At 40.1% G+C, this 21,736-nt stretch overlaps 1 protein-coding gene across 2 annotated transcripts in view; it reads left to right on the top strand.

Moving 5' to 3' along the window:
• LOC124274130 (probable ATP-dependent RNA helicase DDX10) overlaps positions 1-21,736 on the top strand; it is an 86,104-nt gene that overhangs the window by 21,250 nt on the left and 43,118 nt on the right. For both annotated transcript variants that reach the window (XM_046709452.1, XM_046709453.1), the window contains one exon: positions 9,213-9,309. In XM_046709452.1, coding sequence (XP_046565408.1) covers positions 9,213-9,309 — 97 coding nt within the window. The remainder of the gene's footprint in view (positions 1-9,212; positions 9,310-21,736) is intronic.

Raw genomic sequence — 21,736 nt, 5'->3', positions numbered from 1 at the left:
TTGATGCACGTCTCATATGACCCTATACATGTCTCATATGACCCTATACATGTCTCATATGGCTCAAAACATGTCTCATATGCCCTGATACAAGTTTCATATGACTTGATTCATGTCTCATATGCCCCGATACATGTCTCATATGACTTGATGCATGTCTCATATGACCCTATACATGTCTCATATGCCCCGATACATGTCTCATATGGCTCGAAACATGTCTCATATGCCCCGATACATGTCTGATATGACTTGATGCATGTCTCATATGACCCTATACATGTCTCATATGCCCCGATACATGTCTCATATGGTTCGAAACATGTCTCATATGCCCCAATACATGTCTGATATGACTTGATGCATGTCTCATATGACCCTATACATGTCTCATATGACTTGATGCACGTCTCATATGACCCTATACATGTCTCATATGACTTGATTCATGTCTCATATGCCCCGATACATGTCTCACATGACTTGATGGATGTCTCATATGACTTAGTACATGTCTCATATGACCCTATACATGTCTCATATGACTTGATGCATGTCTCATATGACTTGATGCACGTCTCATATGACTTGATGCATGTCTCATATGACTTGATGCACGTCTCATATGACTTGATGCATGTCTCATATGACTTGATGCATGTCTCATATGACTTGATACATGTCTCATATGACTTGATGCATGATTCATATGACTTGATGCACGTCTGATATGACTTGATGCATGTCTCATATGACTTGATGCACGTCTCATATGACTTGATGCACGTCTCATATGACTTGATGCATGTCTCATATGACTTGATACACGTCTCATATGCCCGATACATGTCTCATATGACTTGATGCACGTCTCATATGACTTGATGCATGTCTCATATGACTTGATGCATGTCTCATATGACTTGATACATGTCTCATATGACTTGATGCATGATTCATATGACTTGATGCACGTCTGATATGACTTGATGCATGTCTCATATGACTTGATGCACCTCTCATATGACTTGATGCACGATCTGATATGACGTCTGATATGACTTGATGCATGTCTCATATGACTTGATGCATGTCTCATATGACTTGATGTCTGTCTCATATGACTTGATGCATACATGCTCTCATATGACTTGATGCACGATACATGTCTCATATGACCCTATACATGTCTCATATGACTTGATACATGTCTCATATGACTTGATGCATGTCTCATATGACCGCTACATGTCCTATCCATACGACCCATTCAAAGCTGGGTACATGACTTGATGGTCTCATATGATGCATCCATAGTCATTCAGTACTTTCACAGTCCAAGTTCATTGCACGTTGCTGTACTCGCAACTAGGTGTTTGCATTTAGTCATGTGGCCACCATCTGGTCATATACCAATGGATTCGTGGGTTCTTTTAAGTGCACAGGGTTGTGTACTGTTCCCTAGGGGTTGTGACAACACTGAAGAGTCTGCACACAAAGTTGACTCTTAATTTTGGCTTTGGAAAGGTCAATCAATGACATCAGAAGGCCATAGATTTGGTGGTTTAGATTTTGTAGTAAAACTGTATATTTTTCCTTATCCTGACTCATGCTTATTGCTTGTCTTCTTCTTCTTGCGAACCTAGTGGAACACGTGTATCTCCCAATTGAAGTTCCCTTCAATAAAAAATCACTCATTAGTACTCACCATGAGTAACCTCCCTTCCGCAAGCGCGGGAACGAGGGCGCCACCTGCACCCATGTGCCTCACTCTCTCCTTCTTCGCCCAGCGAGCTGGACGTGAGAGCGCCTGTGTCTCCCAACACACTACAGTGAAGCCTCGTTAATCCGGACGGTTGCGTTTCTCAGCAAATTCGTCCGGATTGCGAATAGTCCGGACTACTGAATCAAGACCCAAGTTGCTTCCCTTACTATTACAAAAACGACACGAATCTGGATAAAACAGATAAGCATTTAATGTAAAGCTTATTGAATTCATCACATCAATAATTTTACCGAGTGACATCCGCATGTTGATCCGACGTATGTGATCACATCCTTCCTCAGCACAGGTGAGGTAATGTCTAACAAGCGATCTATTGTAGTATGCCTTGAATGTCGAATTATTCCTGCATCCATCGGTTGAATATGATCTGCGGTATTTGGTCACATTTAGCAAAGTTAGCGAAGCACACTTGTGACTTGTTGCGTCACAGCGTTGGCGTAAAGCAAAATCACTTTAAGTCCGCGTGACCGCATCTGTCTGTCAAAGTACATTAACCAATCACAAAACAGCTCACTTATCACCCATGCCTTTGTATTGTGGTGTCAATCAAAGTGTAAATGTACAGCATCTTGAGTGGGAGCTTTTAATGTCTTATTAAAACAACAACCCAGTTGGCCAGTTAATTAAGTAAACATCGCCGGGAGGTGTTGTTACGGTTCGTGAACACGACTTACAGCGTCCGGACTGTGAAGCAATTTACTGTTTATTTTACTGATTGGTGACAGCTACTTACCGTCCGGTTCCGGAAACCGAATTTCCGGATTATCGAGGCAAATTATCTAGGCATAGATTGGTAACAAGCTAAAATCGTCCGGGAGACGAGACATCCGGATTATCGGAGTCCGGACTAACGGGGCTTCACTGTATATCCTTTATTTATATTTAGTTTAGTACCTCTTATACTTAGTATAGAGGTGTTACTAGTATCCTTATTCCATTTTGCATTGATTATTAATCGTGTTTTTTCTGCTGTTTATTCACAGTTCGCCGTGTTTGTTCAGCAGTTTACTTTAATGAGAATCTGCACAGATTGTAAACTACGTTACTCTGCTACAGACCCACATTTAAAATGCCCTAGTTGCATTACTCCATGTTCATTTGTTTCTCGTTGTAAATTTTGTATTAATTTACCAATTTCTGCCTTTGATAAATATTTATGTTCCGTTTTTAGGCGGAAGGCAGATAAATCTAAAGTAAACAAATCTCAGTCATAGCTAATAGATCACATATTAATGTTCCCTGTCAACTGTTGACTGGCGACCCGCCACCGGCTGGTGGCATGCCTGAAGTTTCCCTCGGGGGATAAAGCGTGGGGCGCCAGATCCGCTATGTCAAGAAGCGACCTGCGTCTCAAGATCTGTCGTCTTCTCAGTCTAAGACTAGCAAAGCGTCCATATCATCTCGTGCGCCCGTACACCCAGGTCTACAACCGTCAAAAGGGAAGTCTACAAAATATAATAATTTTGCCTCTGATATTTTACCAGTCACAGAATTAACCGTATATGATGATGACATTCCGATTATCATTCCAGAGGTTCGTCACAAGAAACGTCCAGTATCCGCGACTGTCACCTCAGCGCAGATTAACACACAACTGGAGATGCCTACGCTGTCACCAGAAATTTTGACTGAGGGTCCCGTCACCTTCGCAGAGAGACAACCCTCATCATCAGCGCAGACTGCCTCAGACGACCTGGTCAACCAAATCATGAGGCTGATGGAAGACCGTTACGGTTTACAGAAGCCCCAGAGCCCAACCCATTTTTAGTCATACAGGGCCCCAGAGCCCGCCTTGGCTTCGCTTAGGGCCCCAGAGCCCACAGACGCGCCTCCGCGAAGGGCATCCCAGCCCGGCGCGAGCTCTTTGCATAGGAAGTCCCAGGCCACCTCCGCGAAGGAGCTAGAGCCTCACCTATTGCGAGAGGCTTCGCGGAGAAGGCTTTCGCCGAGCACGCACCTTGTAATTCACAGAGGTGGTTAGCGAAGCAAGCGCTCACATGTCGATCGGGACACTGACTTCGAGACATTAGCGAAGGGCCGAAGGCTAAGTGGTTCCATTTCTACCTCGCCTAGAAAAGCTTAGCGAAGCCCCAGCGTTAGCCGAGCCCCAGCGTTCGCGTAACACCCAGCGTTAGCGAAGCCCCCAGTGTTAGAGAAGCCCACAGCGTTTCGCGAAGCCCTCACCGTTCAGCGAAGCCGCCAGCCTTCGCGAAGGATGTCTTCTCAAAGGTCTCCATACACTAGCCACTTTCGTCAGTCCGTTTCTCCACAGTCCTCACATAGATCTTCCCATAGATCTAGGACTCCGACATATGACCATCGTCAGAAGAGGAGGATGGTATCATTTTCTCAGATGCTGAGATTAGATATTGGATGGTGAATGAATTACAACTTGCCTCCCCATCAAAGAGCGAGGATGCAACTCAGACTTACCTGATGAAGGATGATGATGTAGATTATATCACCTTACCTCCTATTGACCCAATCGCTTGGCCATTACTAGCTAAACTAGATACAGCCTGCTCCAAATCCACTAAAGCCCAATCTACTCATTTACCGGTCTTCAATGCCAAGAAATTTGCTGGACATAATATGGAACCCTTTTCCAAGGCCCAGGATATTGATGACAACTTTCAACTTATCTCTGATACCAAGTCCAGAAGTTACAGAGTGAGGCGATGCAAAACTGGCCCAATTAGATACCATTTCCAGGAGGATGTTCTTGGGATTAAATAGATCTAGAACTATTAATGAGACTCTCATCACCAAGTTCAAGAATTCTACAGATGAGGAAGACAGAATGATCTATTCAGCTCTACTCATGCAGAAAAAGACCACCAATTCCTTACAGAACACCTTTCAGCTTACTGAAACTACTACCATGGCAGTAGGCAAGGACTACTAGCCTCTTGCTCTTGGAATAAGCAATTCACAGAGCCTCTTTACACAGCTCCATGGTCATCACCCTTTCTGTTTGGTGGCAACATAAACAAGGTCTCCAAAGAAGTATCTAAAGATTCCAGAGAGGTACTTATGATTAGATCCATGGATACCTTAGCGAACGCCTTTAAACAGTCAGCACAGAGATACTCGGGCAAGTCTAAGTTCTCAGGGCTACAGAGAGCACGGGACAAGAAACTAGCTGCAGCTAATAATCCCAAGGATTCTTTTCGTCGCCCATACAGCAAATTTAGAGGAGGATCAGCGAGAGGCAGATCATCCAGAGGTGGCCGTGGATTTAAATGATGAAAGGCAGGTTCGGAACAATAATAATAATAAATGCATATTTATAATGCGCCCCTTCCACACCCTAAGGCATGCTCAAAGCGCTACAGAATATTTACACTGGAGTATTTACAGATGAAGTTATACATAGTATACTGAGAAAAGGTGGGTTTTAACAACTGGAGTCTTCCATCCCCAGTCGTTCCAGTACAACCTTCTCAAGTGGGTGGACGTCTTCAACTACACTGGGAAAACTGGGGAATACTACAAGATCCTTATGTATCGAACATCCTACAGCACGGATATCTCATACAACTCAAGACCAAGCCGCCGTTAACAGTCACCCCACCAAGGTTCAACGTTCAACCGGCTCAACTACCTATGTTAAGAGAAACAGTACAGTCTCTGCTAAACAAACAGGCCTTAGAAGTTCTGGATCAGCGAAACATCGTACCAGGTTTCTACTCCCAGTTTTCCTAGTGCCGAAAAAGAATTCCAAGGAGAAGTATCGTCTCATTTACAACATGAGCACCTTCAACAGAGAATATCTATGCAAACCACCAGCGTTTAGCATGATACATTTACCACAACCCGGCGAATTAATTAGTCCACTAGATTACATGGCCAGCATAGATTTGCAAGGCGCATATCTACACATTCCGATTCATCCCAGCTCAAGGAAATATCTAAGATTTATCCTAGACGGCATACATTATCAATGGAACGTACTTCCCTTCGGAATCACTTCAGCCCCTTGGGTATTCACAGGAGTAACCAAGCTTATTGTCTCATACCTACATCGTCAAGGTCTGCGGAGCGCATTTTACCTAGACGACGGTATACAAGTGGATCCAGATCCACAGCGTCTCAGACTACAGCTGAACTTTATAATCAAGTTACTAACTCAATTAGGTTGGTTAGTAAATCTACTCAAGTCGGACCTAAAACCAATGCAGGATCTGCATTTTCTAGGTATACGATTCCTTACAGCTCAGAATCGTTTAGTAGTCCCGGAGGACAGATGGATCAAGATCCAACAACTGATTCCCCAAGCCCTACTCTCTCGTTACCACTCTGACAGTGGCAGAGCCTATTGGGACTACTCACATCAGCTCAAGACCTGACACTCAGAGGCAGGCTTCAATTGCGTCCATTACAAGTCCTCATCAATGCTCATCTCGAGGACCCTCTACCGTTCAATCTACCAGATTACGTCAAACCACATCTACTCTGGTGGACCAAGAGATTGAATGTTTGCGCGAAGCGTCTCCTTAGTAGAGCGGAATCGAAAACACATCTCTCATGAGCCAGCGTCACTAAAAGGTTGGGGAGCCCACCTTGCGGCAGGACAGCGTCAGGCCTATGGAGCAAGCAAGAGAGCAAATGTCACATAAATCTGCTAGAGATGCAAGCAGTCATAAGCGCCATAAGTCACTGGAGCAACCTACTACAGAGCGGCTCAGTTGATGATTCACACAGACAATTCAACAGTGGCGTTTTATGTGAACAAACAAGGTTCAACAAGATCACTGAATCTACTCAATCGTTGTTTCAGACTGTTCGATTTAGTCGACAATCTAAACATACATGTCAGAGCTTGCCACATTCCAGGAGCAAAGAATGCTTTAGCAGACGCTCTCTCTTGGCCACACCAACCTTCGCCGACAGAATGGATGCTCCACACAGAGATATTCAATCAAATAATCATGGAAATAGGATCTCCATTGATAGACCTATCGATTCAACAAACAACTGACAACCTTTGTATCGCCAGTGCCAGACCCACTAGCATGGGCAACGGACGCACTAAGCATATCGTGGGAGGGACTCAATCGCGTGCGCTTTCCGCCTCCTCGCGTTAATCCCACAAGTCTTACAGAAAATCAGTCAAGCGAAGAGCCTCGATCTCATTTTGGTGTCGCCATACTGGCCTGCGAGCGTGGTTTCCAGATCTCATGCTAGGAATCGGAAAACCAGTACTTCAGCTACCACTGCGCACCAATCTATTGATACATCCGCACACCAAACAAGTGCACAAGACACCAGAAGCATACCAACTTCCGTGTGGATTGTATCAAGGCATGTTTGAATAAGAGGTTATTCTGCCAGAAGCTGACTAAAGTGGTCGCGCTTGCACTCGTAACTCAACTCGTAGCATGCGATGACAAATGGCACAGCTTTGTCAATTCGGCTGCTAAGAAAGGATTTACAGCCAGATATGCTACATCCCTCAAGTGGCAGATTTCTTATGTTACCTCACGTCAAACTAAGAATCTAAAAGGCTCAACCTTGTCCACTTATCTTGCAGCCTTAAGTTCTGTCATAACTATGAGAATGAAACGTCAAGTTGACCAAAACACGGAGTTACTTTCGGCTTTGTTCACGAGCATTCCGATTGGAAGATCAGAAGCGGAAGTTTCAAGCTCCAGCCTGGGATCTAAGTATAGTACTCCAACACCTCCGCGAGTGAGGCTTATGAGCCATTGTTATCTGCTTAGTTTGAATCACTGACCCACAAGACCTTATTCCTGTTAGCATTAGCTACTGCAGCCAGGATGTCTGAGATTCAGCTTTGGATTCTGAGAGAACAGCTTTGATGATACTCATAACATCAAGCTCATCTGGGACTCTGCTGGGATTTTATAGCAAAAATCAACTGCCAGGTCAACCAGACAGGTTGTTCCATGTCCCAGCTCTCTCATCCATACTTGGACGCATGATCTGATGGACCTATCACTTTGCCCTGTGCGTGCACTGAAAATATATCTCCAACGATCCAAGAAAAGTAGTGGGAAATTCAAAGATTGTTTATCCCTATATCCACCGCCGCCAGACACCAGAAGTGTCGGCGTGCTCACGATTTCTATTTGGATCAGAACTGTCATACTCTGATGCCTACAAGGCTGCAGGACTCGACCCTCCAAGAGCTTCTAATCCTCCGCGAAATTAGGCTAGCCTCAACTCTCGCTCTACATGGAAATTGCTCGTTGAATACCATTATGGAGGGATGTTTTTGGAGATCCGATATGGTGTTTGCCAACCACTATCTGAGAGATATCACCACCAAGGATGTCTCAGGTATCCACCATTTCGGTCCCATGGTCCTCGCTCAACAGTTGACAGTTCCACGGAGAAGATAAGTTTATCTTACAGATTTATACTTATCTGATAACAGTACTAATAGCTACATGCTATCTATATATTGTTGCTTAAGTTTAATTTATTATCTTAAGCTCAGTACTATGATTCTATATCATACTATATATATGCTTTCAACTCCTAGGAGTTCTGCTATTATATATATGTTCAGCTTAAGTTATCAATCCTTAAGCTCAGTCATATGTTCAATTCATAACATGTATTAGTTAACAAACTCTAAGTAGTTGGTTACTATTATACAGCTTAAGTTATATTATTTCTTAAGCACAGTACTATTATAGCTTATATATATGCATATTGTAAGCAATACTTTGGTTCATTATAAAAGTATTCACTATAAACTCTCAGAAGTTTATACTATCACATTAATGGCTTCAGTTTACCTTAATGTTGTATATACTTTTATTATCTTCACTAAATTTGTAATAACCTTTATATGGCAGCTGATAAGTTAACAGCAGGAATTCTTCAGTTCAGTGCCTTTATGAAGTTCCCATAGGGTTATTACAATCATCTCAGTTCAAAATCACTAATTATTAAAATCCAAAGTATATATAATCCCACCTCCTGTTCCGTCGGATTCTACAAGCAATAAGCATGAGTCAGGATAAGGAAAAATCTGAAATTTTTAGAGTAAATTAATATTTTATACTTATCCTGACTCATGAGGTAAGCCCTCCCGTCCTCCCCACTAAACACTTTGGATTTGGATTTCTTCGGAAAAATAATGTGTCGGGCTCAAAACAAAAAAGGAGAGAGTGAGGCACGTGGGTGCAGGTGGCGCCCTCCTTCCCGCGCTTGCGGAAGGGAGGTTACTCATGGTGAGTACTAATGAGTGATTTTTTTATTGAAGGGAACTTCAATTGGGAGATACACGTGTTTCACTAGGTTCGCAAGAAGAAGAAGACAAGCAATAAGCATGAGTCAGGATAAGTATAAAATATTAATTTTACTCTAAAAATTTCATGTTTGTATATTCGAATGGTTTGAAAGTTTACTTGTATTTGTCACTATCTATGCTGAGCCAACTTCTTTCTTTCAGGTCGGTGAAAGACCTTGCACGACTAAGTTTGTCCAACCCGATGTACGTCTCTGTCCATGAACACTCCCAACACAGCACTCCAGCAAAACTGACACAGGTAATACAATCAATACACCTTGACTTCAATGCTTAAATCAGTTCAAGAGGTTCTGTTTCAATTTTTCAACATGAAGCGTTAACAGCATGCAGATTATTGGATTGAATGGACATTTGGGCACCTCTTGGCTGTTTCTCTTACGAGGACAACATATTTGGTTCAGATCATTATCTTTAAGTGTCAGCTTTTAGTCCTGAGTCCTTAGTATAAAATATCTGTGTATCAATGCTGTCAATGACAGCAACCTTTGTTTGGTGTCTTTGTTATTTAATCTGTTGTCTTAATAGTGAGAGATGATTGGGTGTCCAGATTGTAACCATTTGAAATTCTTCTCGAAACTTAGTATGAACATCTTGTGGTAATCAAGGTGAATGTATTGATGACTTACTGGGAACATCACGAGGTGAGTGGGATGATGACATCCTGTACCTCTATAATGGTGTACAAGAAACAGAGGAGATGAGTTATGTGACAAATATATGTATATATATACGTAATGTTGTGATTGAATTATTGTACTCCTAATGAAGGGGATATATTGATGTAGTATTGTACTCCTAATGAAGGGGGATGTATGCATGTAGTATTGTACTCCTAATGAAGGCGAATACATTAATGTATTGTACTCCTAATGAAGGAGGATGTATTAATGTATTGTACTCCAAATAAAGAGGGATGTATTGCTGTATTGTACTCCTAATGAAGGGGATGTATTGCTGTATTGTACTCCTTATAGAGGGGGATGTATTGATGTATTGAACTTCAAATGAAGGGGGATATGTTGATGTATTGTACTCCTAAAGAAGGGGGATATATTTTGTATTGTACTCCTAAGGAAGGGGATATATTGATGTATTGAACTCCAAATGAAGGGGGATATATTGATGTATTGTACTCCTAATGAAGGGGGATGTATTGCTGTATTGTACTCCTAATGAAGGGGATGTATTGCTGTATTGTACTCCTTATAGAGGGGGATGTATTGATGTATTGAACTTCAAATGAAGGGGGATATGTTGATGTATTGCACTCCTAATGAAGGGGAATATATTAATGTCATATTGAACTCCAAATGAAGGGGGATATATTGATGTATTGTACTCCAAATGAAGGGGGATATGTTGATGTATTGCACTCCTAATGAAGGGGGATATATTAATGTCATATTGAACTCCAAATGAAGGGGGATATATTGATGTATTGTACTCAAAATGAAGGGGGATATATTGATGACTTTATATTCTCATTCATCTGTGCATACCAGTAGACCCATTGAGACAACCTGTCTACTCTGGGGGGTTATGTGTATGCAAGATAAACTTCTCTCTTGTGTGATGTGACTAGCATGATTGCTGGATACCAACACAAGATGGAATACAATGTTCTGTGGGTCGTGTATGTGACACTCACTGTCATGTTTTGAAATAGCCCAATGTCAAGCACAATAAGCTAATTCCTCACTGATCCGAGACAACCAGGTCCAGCATCTACATCAGTAAAATTTGTGCAAGAAACTGATGATCATCAGTTTTATACCCCTGTTTTTCATGATAATGCTTCAAGGTTTATCAGGGCCAAACAAGTGTGGAGTTATGTGATAAATATCTACATATACAACATGTTGTGATTGCATAATTGTACTCCAAGTGAAGGGAATATGTTCATGTTGTATTGTGCTCCAAATGAAGGGGGATATATGCATGTAGTGTTGTACTCCTAATGAAGGGGATCGATGCATGCATGTAGTATTGTACTCTTAATGAAGGGGGATATAATGTTGAAGGGGGATATATTGGTGTCGTATTGTACTCAAAATAAAGTGGATGTGTTGATGTATTCCTAATGAAGGGGGGTATATTGATGTATTGTACTCCTAATAAAGGGATATATATTGATGTATTGTATTCCTAAAGAAGGGGATATATTGATGTATTGTACTCCAAATGAAGAGGGATATATTGATGTATTGTACTCCAAATGAAGAAGGATATGTTGATGTATTGTACTCCAAATGAAGGAGGATGTATTGATGTATTGTACAGTCAACTCTCCTTAATCCGACACTTGTGGTTGCAGAGAAATATGTCGGATTAACAAAAATGTCGGATTAACGAAAATGTCGGAAAATATCAGAAATTGTAGATCTGGTTATCGTCTTCGTTTGTAAAAACATTCAGTAATAAAAAATATAACAATACATCCTTGATATCATTTATTAACAATCATAGATGGCATAACATACATGTACATATAAAATCACATAATCAATCAGTTTCGTATCGATTTCAAAATCACATTGGCACAAAACTCACGTTTGTTTTACCAGTCGTCGCTAGTTCACTCTCAGCAGCCATTATGACCCGGATGTTGAATGAGTCACTGTTTGCATACAACTAGTTCCACAGTAACATATGGATGTCTCGTGAACAATAATTTAAAACTTGAAATAGTCTTTGAGGGTTTTTTGTTGTTCATTTTTTTCTGAGGTCTTCTGCATTTTAGTTTTCAACGTGTCGATGAAGTCCAGGTCACCCACATCAAACACGTCTAAGTTGTGTGTCACAAATGTCTGTAAACTGTTCAACAAACTTTTGACCTCAGGTAGCTTGGGAATGATTGGCTCGGTTGTCTGGTCATCTTCAGTGTTGATTGTTGTTTCTTCTTCGGCAGTAGGTCGGACAATCTCGATGATATCATCTTCTGTCATGGCTTCCTCACATGGCAGATTTGCGTCATATTCTAGGAAGTCACTGACAGGTACGGGTGCATCCGGGTATAGCTTGTCAAGAGTTTCCTGTAAGTCTTGGACGTCTTCAGTTGGTTCATTGTCGGGCTCGATCTGGCTGTCAGTAGGTGGCAGGATTTTTGTAAGATCAGTGCTGTCATCCAAGCCTTCTTGTTTGAATACCAGTGGCACACAGAATTAGGATCAAAAGTTCTACCAAAACATCTGGGCCTGTTAAATTTCCATATTACCAGTGGTTTAGGTTTGTCAGTGCCTGATGCGTTCACCACAAGCATAACAGTAAGACGATCTTTTGCTTGTTTCTTGCCAGACACAGGACAAGTGCTCAGTGTGGTATTGGGTTCAATTTTGTAAAACAAGCCAGTTTCATCACAGTTGTAGACGTCACACGGATTGTATTCACTGCCAGGATTTGCTGCAATTCTTCTCTACCTGCGTCTACAGAACTCTGTGGGGCTGAGGCTGATTCACCATGAATTTTGTGCGTCTTAATTCCATGTCGCTGCTTAAATCTGGTCACCCATCCACTACTGTAGGCAAAGTCAGTAACCCCTAATTTCTCCCCTAGAATCTTAGCCTGCTCTCTTAACAGTTCATCATTCACATTAATGAACCTACTTCTAACATCGGTAAACCATAAAAACAATGCCTTTTCAAGATCCTCCTGCTTGGGTTTTCTAGCTCTTGAAGTATTGGAATCAGTCGTAGAGACGCTCAACCACTTAGCAGACTGCTTCAGGATGTCAGATACGGTTGATCGTCCAATCTTCACATCAAACTTCTGCGCAGCAAAAGTGATGACTTGTTGTTGTGTTGTCTGGGGTTTGTCCTTCTTCAAAAGGCAGATTTCTTTCTTGATCAATGGTGTAACTTCTACTCGGGCTCGCTTAGCAGGTGGTGTACTCGTGACAGACATCTTGTCGTGATGAATGCTCAGGTCGGTTGTAAACGTTTTATACAGCTCGCTCTATTGTTATTTCTTGATTAAATCGCCTCAATTAATTATCTTGTGTTTCTAATTAACAAGTGTGATGTTCACCGACGTGGGTGTCAAGCAGCCAGTATGGCACGCGCTAATCACCTTTCATGTGTGATGTTTGTATACGGTCGGATCATCCGACCGGCTGTGTTGATTGTCGGATTAACGAATGTTTTTACAATGTGTGTACAATGATCGGTTGCTAGATTGGTGTGTCGGAGTCGGAATGCGAGAATGTCGGATTAACGAGAGTAATTATCACTGTTTTAAATGGTTCCCTAAGTTTTTGTCGGATTAACGTGATTGTCGGATTAACGAGTGTCGGATTAACGAGAGCTGACTGTACTCCTAATGAAGGGGGATATATTGATGTAGTATTGTACTCAAAATGAAGAGGGATATATTGATGTATTGTACTCCAAATGAAGAGGGATATATTGATGTATTGTACTCCAAATGAAGGAGGATGTATTGATGTATTGTACTCCTAATGAAGGGGATTTATTGATGTAGTATTGTACTCCAAATGAAGAGGGATATATTGATGTATTGTACTCCAAATAAAGGGGATATATTGATGTATTGTACTCCAAATGAAGGGGGATATATTGATGTATTGTACTCCAAATGAAGGGGGATGTATTGATGTGTTGTACTCCAAATAAAGGGGATATATTGATGTTTTGTACTCCAAATGAAGGGGGATATATTGATGTCATATTGAACTCCAAATGAAGGGGGATATATTTATGTATTGTACTCCAAATGAAGAGGGATATATTGATGTATTGTACTCCTAAAGAAGGGGGATGTATTGATGTATTGTACTCCTAATGAAGAGGGACATATTGATGTATTGTACTCCAAATGAAGGGTACTCTAAATATGGGGGGATTTATTGGTGTGTTGTACTCCAAATAAAGGGGATATATGATATATGTAGTATTGTACTCCTAATGAAGGGGAATATATTGATGTATTGTACTCCAAATGAAGGGGGATATATTGATGTATTGTACTCCAAATGAAGGGGGATATATTTATGTATTGTACTCCAAATGAAGGGGGATATATTGATGTATTGTACTCCAAATGAAGGGGGATGTATTGATGTGTTGTACTCCAAATAAAGGGGATATATTGATGTTTTGTACTCCAAATGAAGGGGGATATATTGATGTCATATTGAACTCCAAATGAAGGGGGATATATTGATGTATTATACTCCAAATGAAGGGGGATATATGGATGTATTGTACTCCAAATGAAGGGGGATATATTTATGTATTGTACTCCAAATGAAGAGGGATATATTGATGTATTGTACTCCTAAAGAAGGGGGATGTATTGATGTATTGTACTCCTAATGAAGAGGGACATATTGATGTATTGTACTCCAAATGAAGGGTACTCTAAATATGGGGGGATTTATTGGTGTGTTGTACTCCAAATAAAGGGGATATATGATATATGTAGTATTGTACTCCTAATGAAGGGGAATATATTGATGTATTGTACTCCAAATGAAGGGGGATATATTGATGTATTGTACTCCAAATGAAGGGGGATATGTTTATGTATTGTACTCCAAATGAAGAGGGATATATTGATGTATTGTACTCCTAAAGAAGGGGGATGTATTGATGTATTGTACTCCTAATGAAGAGGGACATATTGATGTATTGTACCCCAAATGAAGGGAATGTGTTGATGTATTGTACTCCAAATGAAGGGGATATATTGATGTATTGTACTCCTAATGAAGGGGGATATATTGATGTATTGAACTCTGGGGACATATTGATGTATTGTACTCCAAATGAAGGGAATGTGTTGATGTATTGTACTTCTAATGAAGGGAATGTGTTGATGTATTGTACTCTAAATATGGGGGGATTTATTGGTGTGTTGTACTCCAAATAAAGGGGATATATGATATATGTAGTATTGTACTCCTAATGAAGGGGAATATATTGATGTATTGTACTCCAAATGAAGGGGGATATATTGATGTATTGTACTCCAAATGAAGGGGGATATATTTATGTATTGTACTCCAAATGAAGAGGGATATATTGATGTATTGTACTCCTAAAGAAGGGGGATGTATTGATGTATTGTACTCCTAATGAAGAGGGACATATTGATGTATTGTACTCCAAATGAAGGGAATGTGTTGATGTATTGTACTCCAAATGAAGGGGATATATTGATGTATTGTACTCCTAATGAAGGGGGATATATTGATGTATTGAACTCTGGGGACATATTGATGTATTGTACTCCGTATGAAGGGAATGTGTTGATGTATTGTACTTCTAATAAGGGGAAATGTGTTGATGTATTGTACTCTAAATATGGGGGGATTTATTGGTGTGTTGTACTCCAAATAAAGGGGATATATGTAGTATTGTACTCCTAATGAAGGGGAATATATTGATGTATTGTACTCCTAATGAAGGGGATATAATATTGATGTACTATTGTACTCCAAATGAAGGGGATATAATATTGATGTATTGTTCTCCTAATAAGAGGAGATATATTGATGTATTGTACTCCTAATGATGGGGATATATTGATGTATTGTACTCCTAATGAAGGGGGATGTATTGATGACTTTATATTCTCGTTCATCTGTGCATACCAGTAGACCCATTGAGACAACCTGTCTACTCTGGGGGGTTATGTGTATGCAAGATAAACTTCTCTCTTGTGTGATGTGACTAGCATGATTGCTGGATACCAACACAAGATGGAATACAATGTTCTGTGGGTCATGTATGTGACACTCACTGTCATGCTTAAGCATACGTCCAGAGGTACAGATAAGCTGCGTATCTGTGTAAATTACGCAAATATTTATGTGAAAACTCAATTTCTATTCAGTCTAGTGCGTACAAGTATGCTTGATTGTTTGTAAATGCTCAATAAATGTGATCTTACATGCGTACACTCAAAAATGTCAAATCTTAGCTTGCGTACCGGTGAATAGATAAAATAACTGAAGTATACTGAGAGGTTCTATTTCAGGACATGAACTTTCATTTGAACATGATCATTTCTCATATTACAGATCACATATAAATAACAAACATTAACATTTAACAGAGCTACAGATAACGTTTTGGGTCATTGAGTTATGTACTCCCTTGTGTTCATCTCAATTGAGTATCCTAATTTTACTTTGAGTAACGAAATAAATTGTACTCACCTCAATCAAACTCATTTGGGTATTGTGCCAATTTCCATTAATTTTAAAAATATAATATAGTTTAAATGTTAGTGTTTGTGATTTACCTTTGATCTGTAATATGAGAAACGATAAGAAAGACTGCAGGTTGTCAAGTTCATGTCCTAAAATAGAACCTCTCAATATACGTCAGTTATTTTATCTATCCACCGGTACGCAAGCTACGATTGGACATTTTTGTGTGTACGCATGTAAGATCACATTTATTGAGTATTTACAAAACTTCAAGCGTACTTGTACGCAACAGACTTAATAGGAATTGGGTTTTCACATAAATGTTTGCGTAATTTACGCAGATACGCAGTTTATCTGTACCTCTGATTTAAACTTTACTATATTTTCAAATTTAATGGAAATTGGCAAAATTGTGAGGTGAGCACAATTTATTTGGTTACTCTAAGAAAAATTAGGATACCCAATTGAGATGAACACAAGTGAGTACATAACTCAATAACCCATAAAGTTATCTGTAGTTCTGTACGTCTACATGTTACTTGAACCACTCTTCCAACTCCAACTTCGGCTTGAAGCAGCCCTCTGGACCCGACCTAACGCAGCCCTCTGGACCCTACCTAAAGCAGTCCTCTGGACCCGACCTAAAGCAGCCCCCTGGACCCTACCTGAAGCAATCCTCTGGACCCTACCTAAAGCAGCTCTCTTGACCCTACCTAAAGCAATCTACTCAACCCTACCTAAAGTAGCCCCCTGGACTCTTCCTGAAGCAATCCTCTGGACCCTACCTAAAGCAGCCCTCTTGACCCTACCTAAAGCAATGTTCTGGACCCTACCTAAAGCCATCCTCCGGACCCTACCTAAAGCAGCCCTCTGGACCCTTCCTGAAGCAATCCTCAGGACCCTACCTAAAGCAATCTTCTGGACCCTACCTAAAGCTGTCTTCTGGACCCTATCTGAAGCAATCCTCTGGACCCTACCTGAAGCAATCCACTGGACCCTACCTAAAGCAGCCCTCTGGACCCTACCTAAAGCAGCCCATAAGCAACCTTCCACATCTGACTTGGAAAAGCCATCTAATTATATTTTAGGCAGCTCTCTGACTTCTCCTTGAAGCCACCCATAAGCTGTTCCTGAAGCAACCCTCTGCTTGTTACAGCCCACTATTTATTACTTTAAGCAGCTCACGTTCTCTTACTTACATGAAGCAGCCCACTATCTCTTACATGAAGCAGCCCACTGTCTCTTACATGAAGCAGCCCACAATCTCTTATTACATGAAGAAGCCCACTATCTATTACTTTAAGCAGCCCACAATCTCTTACTTACATGAAGCAGCCCACTGTCTCTTACATGAAGCAGCCCACAATCTCTTACATGAAGCAGCCCACTATCTATTACTTTAAGCAGCCCACAATCTCTTACTTACATGAAGCAGCCCACAATCTATTACTTACACGAAGCAGCCCACAATCTCTTACATGAAGCAGCCCACAATCTATTACTTACACGAAGCAGCCCACAATCTCTTATTACACGAAGTAGCCCACTCTCTATTACTTTAAGCAGCCCACTCTCTATTACTTTAAGAAGCAGCCCACTCTCTATTACTTTAAAGAAGCCCACTCAGCCCACTCTCTATTACTTTAAGCAGCCCACTATCTATTACTTTAAGCTGCCCACCCACTACTCAGCCCACTCTATTACTTTAAGCATCCCACTCTCTATTACTTTAAGCAGCCCACTCTCTATTACTTTAAGCAGCCCACAATCTATTACTTTAAGCAGCCCACTCTCTATTACTTTAAGCAGCCCACAATCTATTACTTTAAGCAGCCCACTATCTATTACTTTAAGCAGCCCACTATCTATTACTTTAAGCAGCCCATTATCTATTACTTTAAGCAGCCCACAATCTATTACTTTAAGCAGCCCACAATCTATTACTTTAAGCAGCCCACTATCTATTACTTTAAGCAGCCCACAATCTATTACTTTAAGCAGCCCACTATCTATTACTTTAAGCAGCCCACAATCTATTACTTTAAGCAGCCCACTCTCTATTACTTTAAGAAGCCCACTCAGCCCACTCTCTATTACTTTAAGCAGCCCACTATCTATTACTTTAAGCGGCCCACTATCTATTACTTTAAGCAGCCCACTCTCTATTACTTTAAGCAGCCCACTCTCTATTACTACCCACTTCTATTACTTTAAGCAGCCCACTATCTATTACTTTAAGCAGCCCACATATCTATTACTTTAAAGCAGCCCACTATCTATTACTTTAAGCAGCCCACAATCTATTACTTTTTAAGCAGCCCACTATCTATTACTTTAAGCAGCCCACAATCTATTACTTTAAGCAGCCCACAATCTATTACTTTACAATCTCTTACATGAAGCAGCCCACAATCTATTACTTACACGAAGCAGCCCACAATCTCTTATTACACGAAGTAGCCCACTCTCTATATACTTTAAGCAGCCCACTCTCTATTACTTTAAGCAGCCCACTCTCTATTACTTTAAGCAGCCCACAATCTATTACTTTAAGCAGCCCACTCTCTATTACTTTAAGCAGCCCACAATCTATTACTTTAAGCAGCCCATTATCTATTACTTTAAGCAGCCCACTCTCTATTACTTTAAGCAGCCCACAATCTATTACTTTAAGCAGCCTTCTATCTCTTACTTAAAAGAGCCCTCGATACCTTACTTAAAGCAGCCTTCTTTTTTCTTTCTTGAAGCAGCCTTCTTTTTCTTTCTTGAAGCAGCCTTCTTTTTCTTTCTTGAAGAAGTCATCTATTGCTTATCTATCTATCTCTTACTTGATGCAGCCTTTTTGATCTTACCTGAAGCAGCCATTCATCTCTTACTTGAAGCAGCCATTCATCTCTTACTTGAAGCAGCCATCCATTTCTTACTTGAAGCAGTCATCCATATCTTACTTGAATCATTCATTCATCTCTTGCTTGAAGCAGTCATTCATCTCTTACTTGAAGCATCTCTTACTTGAAGCAGTCATCCATCTCTTACTTGAAGCAGCCATCCTTTTCTTACTTGAAGCAGTCATCCATCTCTTACTTGAAGCAGTCATCCATATCTTACTTGAAGCAGCCATTCATTTCTTACTTGAATCATTCATTCATCTCTTGCTTGAAGCAGTCATTCATCTCTTACTTGAAGCATCTCTTACTTGAAGCATCTCTTACTTGAAGCAGTCATCCATCTCTTACTTGAAGCAGCCATCCTTTTCTTACTTGAAGCAGTCATCCATCTCTTACTTGAAGCAGTCATCCATATCTTACTTGAAGCAGCCATTCATTTCTTACTTGAATCATTCATTCATCTCTTGCTTGAAGCAGTCATTCATCTCTTACTTGAAGCATCTCTTACTTGAAGCAGCCATCCATCTCTTACTTGAAGCAGCCATTCATTTCTTACTTGAAGCATTCATTCATCTCTTGCTTGAAGCAGTCATTCATCTCTTACTTGAAGCAGCCATTCATCTCTTACTTGAAGCAGTCCTATATATCATGAAGGAACCCATGATCTAATACTTGAACACAGCCTCTGTCACTTACTTAAGGCATCCTCCTGTCTCTCATTTGAAGGAGCCTTTGATCTTGTACAGTCTTGTAGCTGCAGCAGGAGCCCTTTTACCTTTATGCATTAAATACCAGGGCCTAGATTTTCGAAGCTCTCTTAGCGCTAAGATAGTGGTAAGTGCCATACATTAACATTAACTTACGACTATCTTAGCGCTAAGAGAGCTTCAAAAATCAAGGCCCAGGTATTTATGTATCAAACAACTGGGGCATTTTTCTATAAACTCCAAGGACATACATGAGTTGGGGATTTAATGACATATACAGATACTGACAGATCAGTGGGAAAAGATCAGGAGAAGTTTGGTAATGTGTGTAGGAAACTGAGCAAGCTGACACCATGATATGGAATGAATAAACATCACGTGGCTAAAACACATTCATACCTCTCTAGATGTAAGACTAACCAGTTTTGATTGATATAATGAGATGTGTGACAAATACATACATATACTTAATGTAATGATTGTATAATTGTACTCCTAATGAAGGGGGATATATTGATGTGTTGTACTCCTAATGAAGGAGGATGTATGCATGTAGTATTGTACTCCTAATGAAGGGAATATAATATTGATGTATTGTACTCCTAATGAAGGGGATGTATGCATGTAGTATTGCACTCCTAATGAAGGGAATATAATATTGATGTATTGTACTCCTAATGAAGGGGATGTATGCATGTAGTATTGTACTCCTAATGAAGGGGATATATTAATGTATTGTACTCCTAATGAAGGGGGATATATTGATGTATTGTACTCCAAATGAAGGGGATATGTTGATGTATTGTACTCCAAATGAAGGGGATATATTGATGTATTGTACTCCAAATGAAGGGGGATATATTGATGTATTGTACTCCAAATGAAGGGGATATGTTGATGTATTGTACTCCAAATGAAGGGGATATATTGATGTATTGTACTCCAAATGAAGGGGATATGTTGATGTATTGTACTCCAAATGAAGGGGATATGTTGATGTATTGTACTCCAAATGAAGGGGATATATTGATGTATTGTACTCCTAATGAAGGGGATATATTGATGTATTGTAATCCAAATGAAGGGGATATATTGATGTATTGTAATCCAAATGAAGGGGATATATTGATGTATTGTAACTCAAAATGAAGGGGATATATTTATGTATTGTACTCCAAATGAAGGGGGATATATTGATGTATTGTAATCCAAATGAAGGGGATATGTTGATGTATTGTACCCTAATGAAGGGATATGTTGATGTATTGTACTCCAAATGAAGGGGATATGTTGATGTATTGTACTCCTAATGAAGGGGATATATTGATGTATTGTACTCCAAATGAAGGGGGATATATTGATGTATTGTACTCCAAATGAAGAGGGATATATTGATGTATTGTACTCCAAATGAAGGGGATATGTTGATGTATTGTACTCCTAATGAAGGGGATATATTGATGTATTGTACTCCTAATGAAGGGGGATATATTGGTGTATTGTACTCAAAATGAATGGGATATGTTGATGTATTGTACTCCAAATGAAGGGGATATATTGGTGTATTGTAATTCCAAATGAAGGGGATATGTTGATGTATTGTACTCCAAATGAAGGGGATATATTGATGTATTGTAATTCCAAATGAAGGGGATATATTGATGTATTGTACTCCAAATGAAGGGGATATATTAATGTATTGTACTCCAAATGAAGGGGATATATTGATGTATTGTACTCAAATGAAGGGGATATATTGATGTATTGTAATCCAAATGAAGGGGATATATTGGTGTATTGTACTTCCAAATGAAGGGGATATATTGATGTATTGTAATTCAAATGAAGGGGATATATTGATGTATTGTACTTCCAAATGAAGGGGATATATTGATGTAT

Source organism: Haliotis rubra, unplaced genomic scaffold (assembly GCF_003918875.1).
Source record: "Haliotis rubra isolate DU_JTF1 unplaced genomic scaffold, ASM391887v1 Scf188, whole genome shotgun sequence".
Lineage (NCBI taxonomy): Eukaryota > Metazoa > Mollusca > Gastropoda > Lepetellida > Haliotidae > Haliotis > Haliotis rubra.
This window is presented reverse-complemented; position numbering and strand designations above follow the sequence as displayed.